At 48.7% G+C, this 7,500-nt stretch overlaps 1 protein-coding gene across 3 annotated transcripts in view; it reads left to right on the top strand.

The window, feature by feature from the left end:
* Positions 1-7,500, top strand: part of nrxn3a (neurexin 3a) — a gene marked incomplete at its 3' end in the record, with an annotated part of 139,230 nt that overhangs the window by 13,169 nt on the left and 118,561 nt on the right. For all 3 annotated transcript variants that reach the window (XM_079752065.1, XM_079752066.1, XM_079752064.1), the window contains exons 3-4: positions 831-978; positions 1,602-1,985. In XM_079752065.1, coding sequence (XP_079608191.1) covers positions 831-978; positions 1,602-1,985 — 532 coding nt within the window. The remainder of the gene's footprint in view (positions 1-830; positions 979-1,601; positions 1,986-7,500) is intronic.

Here is a 7,500-nt window from a genome sequence, read left to right as displayed (position 1 = left end):
TTGGTATAGGGGGGCCGGTGGTTTATGAGGACCGGTGGCATAGGAGGGCCGGTGGTATAGGAGGGCCGGTGGTATAGGAGGGCTGTTGGTATAGGGGGGCCGGTGGTTTATGAGGACCGGTGGCATAGGAGGGCCGGTGGTATAGGAGGGCTGGTGGTATAGGAGGGCCGGTGGTATAGGAGGGCTGTTGGTATAGGGGGGCCGGTGGTATATGAAGGCCGGTGGTATAGGGGGGCCGGTGGTATAGGAGGGCCGGTGGTATAGGAGGGCCGGTGGTATAGGGGGGCCGGTGGTATATGAAGGCCGGTGGTATAGGAGGGGCGGTGGTATAGGAGGGCTGTTGGTATAGGGGGGCCGGTGGTATATGAGAGCCGGTGGTTTATGAGGGGCGGTGGTATAGGAGGGCTGTTGGTATAGGGGGGCCGGTGGTATAGGGGGGCCGGTGGTTTATGAGGGGCGGTGGTATAGGAGGGCCGGTGGTATAGGAGGGCCGGTGGTATAGGGGGGCCGGTGGTATAGGAGGGCCGGTGGTATAGGAGGGGCGGTGGTATAGGGGGGCCGGTGGTATAGGGGGGCCGGTGGTATAGGGGGGCCGGTGGTATAGGAGGGCTGGTGGTATAGGGGGGCCGGTGGTATAGGAGGGCCGGTGGTATATGAAGGCCGGTGGTATAGGAGGGGGGGTGGTATATGAGGGGCGGTGGTATATGAGGGCCGGTGGTATAGGAGGGCCGGTGGTATATGAAGGCAGACGGTTTATGAGGGCCGCTGGTTTATGAGGGCCGGTGGACGTGACATGACCCCCACTGACGTGCCCTCTCTCCCCGGGTCAGGTGGACTTCTTTGCGGTGGAGCTGCTGGACGGCAGCCTGTACCTGCTGCTGGACATGGGCTCAGGGACCATCAAGGTGAAGGCCACCCAGAACAAGGTCAACGACGGGGCCTGGTACCATGTGGACATCCAGAGGGACGGACGCTCAGGTCAGAGCGAGAGACACCTCCTGTCCTGTTCCCGTTTGATGACATCTCGTGTGTGTGTGTGTGTGTGTGTGTGTGTGTGTGTGTGTGTGTGTGTGTGTGTGTGTGTGTGTGTGGTGAGACTGGACTAATGTACATTACTATAAATTCAACATGAGGATGATGATGGCATTCTCCAATCGTATGTTCCACATCTACCACGGACTGATTTTAGTTTGGTACCGTCCAAACAATCACATGATACTCGTGGTCATGTCAGGGGAATCAATTCAACATCAAACTATATTTATTTAATTTTAGCTTATTTAATTTAGATTCAATCAATTAGTCTTGGATTCCACAGTCATGGATTATTAACACCTGTATAATCACTCATATTTCCAATTGCATCTTGGTTTTTTACATTTGATTTAGATAAAATAACATATAAAACTGTATTCAATTAGGTTCTCAAACGTTGGTTTCTATATTGTAGCACATAAATCAGTTGGCTTATTGATGAATTGTATGAACTTCTGCTAATGTTCACCGTTCAATGCTCTTATTGTAAGTCGCTGTGGCTCAGTAAATACAAGGTAACGTAGGATCTGCTGAGGATCCAACCAGGCCCCCTTACCTCCCCCCAGGCACCATCTCGGTGAACAGCCAGCGTATCCCCTTCACGGCCAGCGGGGAGAGCGAGATCCTGGACCTGGAGGGAGACATGTACCTGGGCGGGCTGCCCACCGACCGCGCCAACCTCATCCTGCCCACCGAGCTGTGGACCGCCATGCTCAACTACGGCTACGTGGGCTGCGTGCGCGACCTGTTCATCGACGGCCGCAGTAAGGACATCCGGCAGATCGCTGAGGCCCAGAACGGCGCCGGCATCAAGCCGTCCTGCAACAAGCTGGCGGGAAAGCAGTGCGAGAGCTACCCCTGCAAGAACCGCGGTGTGTGCAAGGAGGGCTGGAACCGCTTCATCTGCGACTGCACCGGAACCGGCTTCTGGTCGCGCACCTGCGACAGAGGTGAGTGTGTACCGTGTGTGTGCGTGTGTGTGATTGATCATCCCCATCAGGCATCGTGTCATGCATGATGAGAGTTTGATCTTTTGTTGTAAGGTTTGATGCTACGGTTAGGTTTCCTATTAGGGTCAGGCTCTAGGGTTTGGTCTGGGGTTAGGGTTAGGGTTAGGGTTGGGCTTTAGGGTTTGGTTTGGGGTTCTAGGGTTAGATACTACGGTTAGGTTTCCTATTAGGGTCAGGCTTTAGGGTTTGGTTTGGGGTTCTAGGGTTAGATACTACGGTTAGGTTTCCTATTAGGGTCAGGCTTTAGGGTTTGGTTTGGGGTTCTAGGGTTTGATGCTACGGTTAGGTTTCCTATTAGGGTCAGGCTTTAGGGTTTGGTTTGGGTTCTAGGGTTAGATACTATGGTTAGGTTTCCTATTAGGGTCAGGCTTTAGGGTTTGGTTTGGGTTCTAGGGTTAGATACTATGGTTAGGTTTCCTATTAGGGTCAGGCTTTAGGGTTTGGTTTGGGGTTAGGGTTAGGGTCAGGCTTTAGGGTTTGGTTTTGGTACTAGGGTTAGATACTACGGTTAGGTTTCCTATTAGGGTCAGGCTTTAGGGTTTGGTTTGGGGTTCTAGGGTTAGATACTACGGTTAGGTTTCCTATTAGGGTCAGGCTTTAGGGTTTGGTTTTGGTACTAGGGTTAGATACTACGGTTAGGTTTCCTATTAGGGTCAGGCATTAGGGTTTGGTTTGGGGTTAGGGTCAGGCTTTAGGGTTTGGTTTGGGGTTCTAGGGTTAGATACTACGGTTAGGTTTCCTATTAGGGTCAGGCTTTAGGGTTTGGTTTGGGGTTCTAGGGTTAGGGTTTCTTATTAAGATCAAGTTTTAGGGCTTGGTTATGGGTTCTAGGGTTAGTGTTTCCAACAACCTAAGATATACCGATGCGTTGGATGCGATGTATGTTAGTGTAAGCAGCTGTACACGAGTTAAATCCTCTCCTGTAAGTTCTCCCAATACATTATCTTCCACTTCCACTCAACAGAATGCCCATATGCATGCACACATTCACACAATCACACTAACACACAAACACACGAGTGCACAAACACATCCTATCCTGTCTGCATACATTGCATAATGACGATGGCAGTGATGTAGATTGTGTGTTTAGATTGCGTGGTGAGTCTTCCTGTGGAGGGCTACACAAAAACTTTGGGAGGTTGGAAATGCAAATGTGAGGCTGAGTGTTTGTGCCGTGTTGACTCCTGGTCGTCATGGAGATCAGAGAGCGGACGTTGGACAGCGTGGGTTGGTTGGATTCATCTGTTACGGAGGTCTGTTGTTTACCAAGGTATTGTTGAGATAATATTACAAATCATCCTGAGCGTTTACATGCTTGTTTATACATAAATAGGATTTTGGCAATTTTGACTACAGTAGACCCGATAGGCAGACAGAGAGACAGATATATATATATATTCCCAGATAGGTAATACAACTGCCATCATAAGAAAAATGAATTATACCAATGAATTGTCATGATGTGCACGTGTACATAAAAAATGAATCTCTACATGTAGATATTAGGAGTGTAAGCACACCACACTTGTACCGGATCATGTACATTGGATCACAAGACTGTACAATGTCAATGGGCTCTGCTGCTGCTCTCTGATGTCGCCTGCCCAACGAGTGTGACCTGTGTGCTGAATAATCCAGTTACTAGCACCAGATGGCCTTCTGCCGTCGTCCATGAAGAGAATACGTCCCCATGGGGATGAGTCCCAGGTGGGAGGGTGGGGGTGAGGGGATGAGTCCCAGGTGGGAGGGTGGGGGTAGTGGTGAGGTGATGAGTCCCAGGTAGGAGGGTGGGGGTGATGAGTCCCAGGTAGGGGTAGTGGTGAGGTGATGAGTCCCAGGTGGGAGGGTGGGGTGGTGATGAGTCCCAGGTAGGAGGGTGGGGGGGTGATGAGTCCCAGGTGGGAGGGTGGGGTGGTGATGAGTCCCAGGTAGGAGGGTGGGGTGGTGATGAGTCCCAGGTAGGAGGGTGGGGTGATGAGTCCCAGGTAGGAGGGTGGGGTGATGAGTCCCAGGTAGGAGGGTGGGGTGGTGATGAGTCCCAGGTAGGAGGGTGGGGTGGTGATGAGTCCCAGGTAGGAGGGTGGGGTGATGAGTCCCAGGTGGGAGGGTGGGGTGATGAGTCCCAGGTAGGAGGGTGGGGTGGTGATGAGTCCCAGGTAGGAGGGTGGGGTGGTGATGAGTCCCAGGTAGGAGGGTGGGGTGGTGATGAGTCCCAGGTAGGAGGGTGGGGTGGGGGTCTGCGCCCTGCTGTCCCCTGGTGGGTGGGCGGGGCTCCGGGTCATGTGATGTCCTGGTGCTGCTCAAAGCCCACTCCCAATAACAGATGAACATTAACTTCTGCCTGTGATCGATTGATCGCAATATGTCTGAGTTGTTGTCACAGATTTACATTTTTTGGTTAATTCAGCCCGTGAGATATCTCAAAATGTATAATGACTCTATCACATTGGATATATTTTACAAAGTTTTGTAATAAAGACATACAGCTTTGTTGAAAACTCAATTTTGACTCAATTTTGACCAGACCTGGACTGTAGTTGTTTTATAAGTGGGATAACGTACAGCGAGCACGTCATTCTAACTGTTTGTCCCGGTGGTAACGCCGCCCTCTGTCGTCCCTTGTAGCTCTCTGTGTATCTGCGGCCCGCTCGGTGTGTGTCGTGTGTAGCGAGCTGGAGATGCTGTCCCTGTGCCGGGTGCTGGTGCCGCGGGCAGGGTGCGTGTGGCAGGGCTAATCTGTGTTGACTCAGGCAGTGGCCAGGTCAACGGTCCGTGGGCCCGGGGGAGAGAGAGAGAGAGAGAGAGAGAGGCTCTGGCGGTGTGGATCAACCAGCAGAACGCACGTGTGCAGCGCTGGTGGAACGCACCGAACACTGAGCCGCTCAGGGAGAACCTCCGGCAGTCCTTTCATTCAAACGCCACGATACCCGTTCGGCGGCAGAGGGACATTGACTTAACCAGGGTAGATTTGTACCGGCTTTTTAGGCGGTGATTAAATCACTTCAACCAATCACACTATCCATATTGGTAGACTATGTTCCTAGACCTATAATTACCGTTATCGGACCAATCGTATTGGTCTGATGATTGATGTACTGGTATTGATGATTCAGCTCGATGCCGCTGGCGCTACGTGAATATGTCGCTTTTGTTTAAATGTTTTTAGCTTTGGATACCAACTTTAACCAATGGAGTGAGAGCCTACTTTTAGTGCTAGAACAGGGGAAGTACCCTAAAAAGCTACGTCTGCGTTACATTGATGTAACACGAGTACCATTAGTAAACATGGGTACATTAGTATGATGACTAGACCCTTAGCTAAATTGTTCATTGTTAGTTAATGCTTATTACTGTCTAACCTAACCCTTATTAATGGTTCATTAATTGACCTTTATTGTTAAGTGTTACCAGGGTGTCTCCTCACCTCTCCGACCCTCTTCTGCCGCTACATTTGTACACTACTAAATGGTATATTGATTTGATTTATCATTTTGTTTCATGTTTAAATATGTAGTGTCGTTGTTTATTTGGAAACGCCATCTCCACTACATCCATAGATGTATTGTGATAATGCTGATGTTGACTCCCGGGGTCAGACCTCTGGGTTAGGGCGGCCCCCTGTGTCTCCTCCGCTCGCTCTACGGAGCCGCTTGAAGAAGAATAAATGAAACCCCAGAACCCGTTCCTACCGGCCCAGAGCGGATCCAATCAGGCTAAGGAGCTCATCAGGCCGTGGGTTCTCAGTGTACGGAGCGGGAGAGCAGCCGGCTCCCAGGGCCGGTGGAGTGGCTCCTCCACGACCGGCCCCTGGTGGATCAGTGGCTCCCCACGACCGGCCCCTGGTGGATCAGTGGCTCCCCACGACCGGCCCCTGGTGGATCAGTGGCTCCCCACGACCGGCCCCTGGTGGATACATTATACTACATGTGATCTACTACTGTATACATTATACTACATGTGATCTACTACTGGATACATTATACTACATGTGATCTACTACTGTATACATTATACTACATGTGATCTACTACTGTATACATTATACTACATCTGATCTACTACTGGATACATTATACTACATGTGATCTACTACTGGATACATTATACTACATGTGATCTACTACTGGATACATTATACTACATGTGATCTACTACTGGATACATTATACTACATGTGATCTACTACATTAATACATTATACTACATGTGATCTACTACTGTATACATTATACTACATCTGATCTACTACATTAATACATTATACTACATGTGATCTACTACTGTATACATTATACTACATGTGATCTACTACTGTATACATTATACTACATGTGATCTACTTCATTAATACATTATACTTCATATGGTATACTAAACGTATACTACACATGTCATATTGATCTACTACATGTATACATACTACAGATGTCATATTGAAGAGAATGGTTTGTCATGTTGGCCTGTCCTTATCAATGAAGCATTTGGTACCCATAGTCAACGGCGGAAAGGGTTCCTTGGATCAATGCACCTTGCACGCGATACATTGGCCTTGAGACTAGGGTAGGACAGGACATTTCCAACGGAAACAACACTTTGATGTTCCTTTGATGCACTTATTAAATGCATTCCTGGACGATACGCGATGATGGATGAATAAGGAAGGATGTGTTCATCGTGGAGGAGTTTGAGCGTTAGTCTGAGGGTTTCTACATGTTGGAGGGAAGAAGACAGGAAAAGGAACAGGAATGCTGTCTTGTCTTGGTATAGGAATGCTGTCTTGGTATAGGAATGTCCTACTTCTCTCCAGATCCCACCTTGACTACATGTTATTATGTTGGTTTATTTGCCCTTCATTTGTTAAAACCTAAGGCTGATCTTAATGCACCATCCCCACAATACCTAATTTCGGTTCAGAAAGCAGGGCATGGGTCTGCATGCATAAGGACTACTAAAGGCCCTACCGTAAAGAACACCGCTATCTATGTACAGTGTCTAACTATTGGCAAATTGTGGCTTTGCATTTCATTCTGCAAAGGAAAACCAAACCAAAGATTTCTCTGATGACACATCAAACAAAAGCCAAACACAACCACCTTTGACAAGTCATGGATACCACAAGGATTCATAATTAGTTGTAACAAAAAAATGAGAGTTGAAAACCAATTAACAGCTAAATTATTCCACAGCTTTAGCATATCAAATAACAAGCCACGCGATACAGATCTCCTGCTGCCCCTGTTTCCCCGTCTTCCCCAGCCTTCTCCCAGCCGACCAGCCTTCCTCTCCCATCCTCTTCTCTTTATCTTTCTTCTGCTCAAATCTAATTTGTAGATTTGGAGGCAAGCGGCCCTGCGTTGAGTCGCAGGTTAATCTGATAAAGTGTAATTCTGTGCAGAGCATATTGGACTATAGAGCCAGTGACATGAGGTGGATTTCATTATATCCTCTGTCT

Source organism: Pollachius pollachius (genome assembly GCF_949987615.1).
Source record: "Pollachius pollachius genome assembly, chromosome: 15".
In the NCBI taxonomy this organism is placed as follows: domain Eukaryota; kingdom Metazoa; phylum Chordata; class Actinopteri; order Gadiformes; family Gadidae; genus Pollachius; species Pollachius pollachius.
Note: the sequence above shows the minus strand (reverse complement) of the source record. Positions and strands in the feature narration are given on the sequence as shown.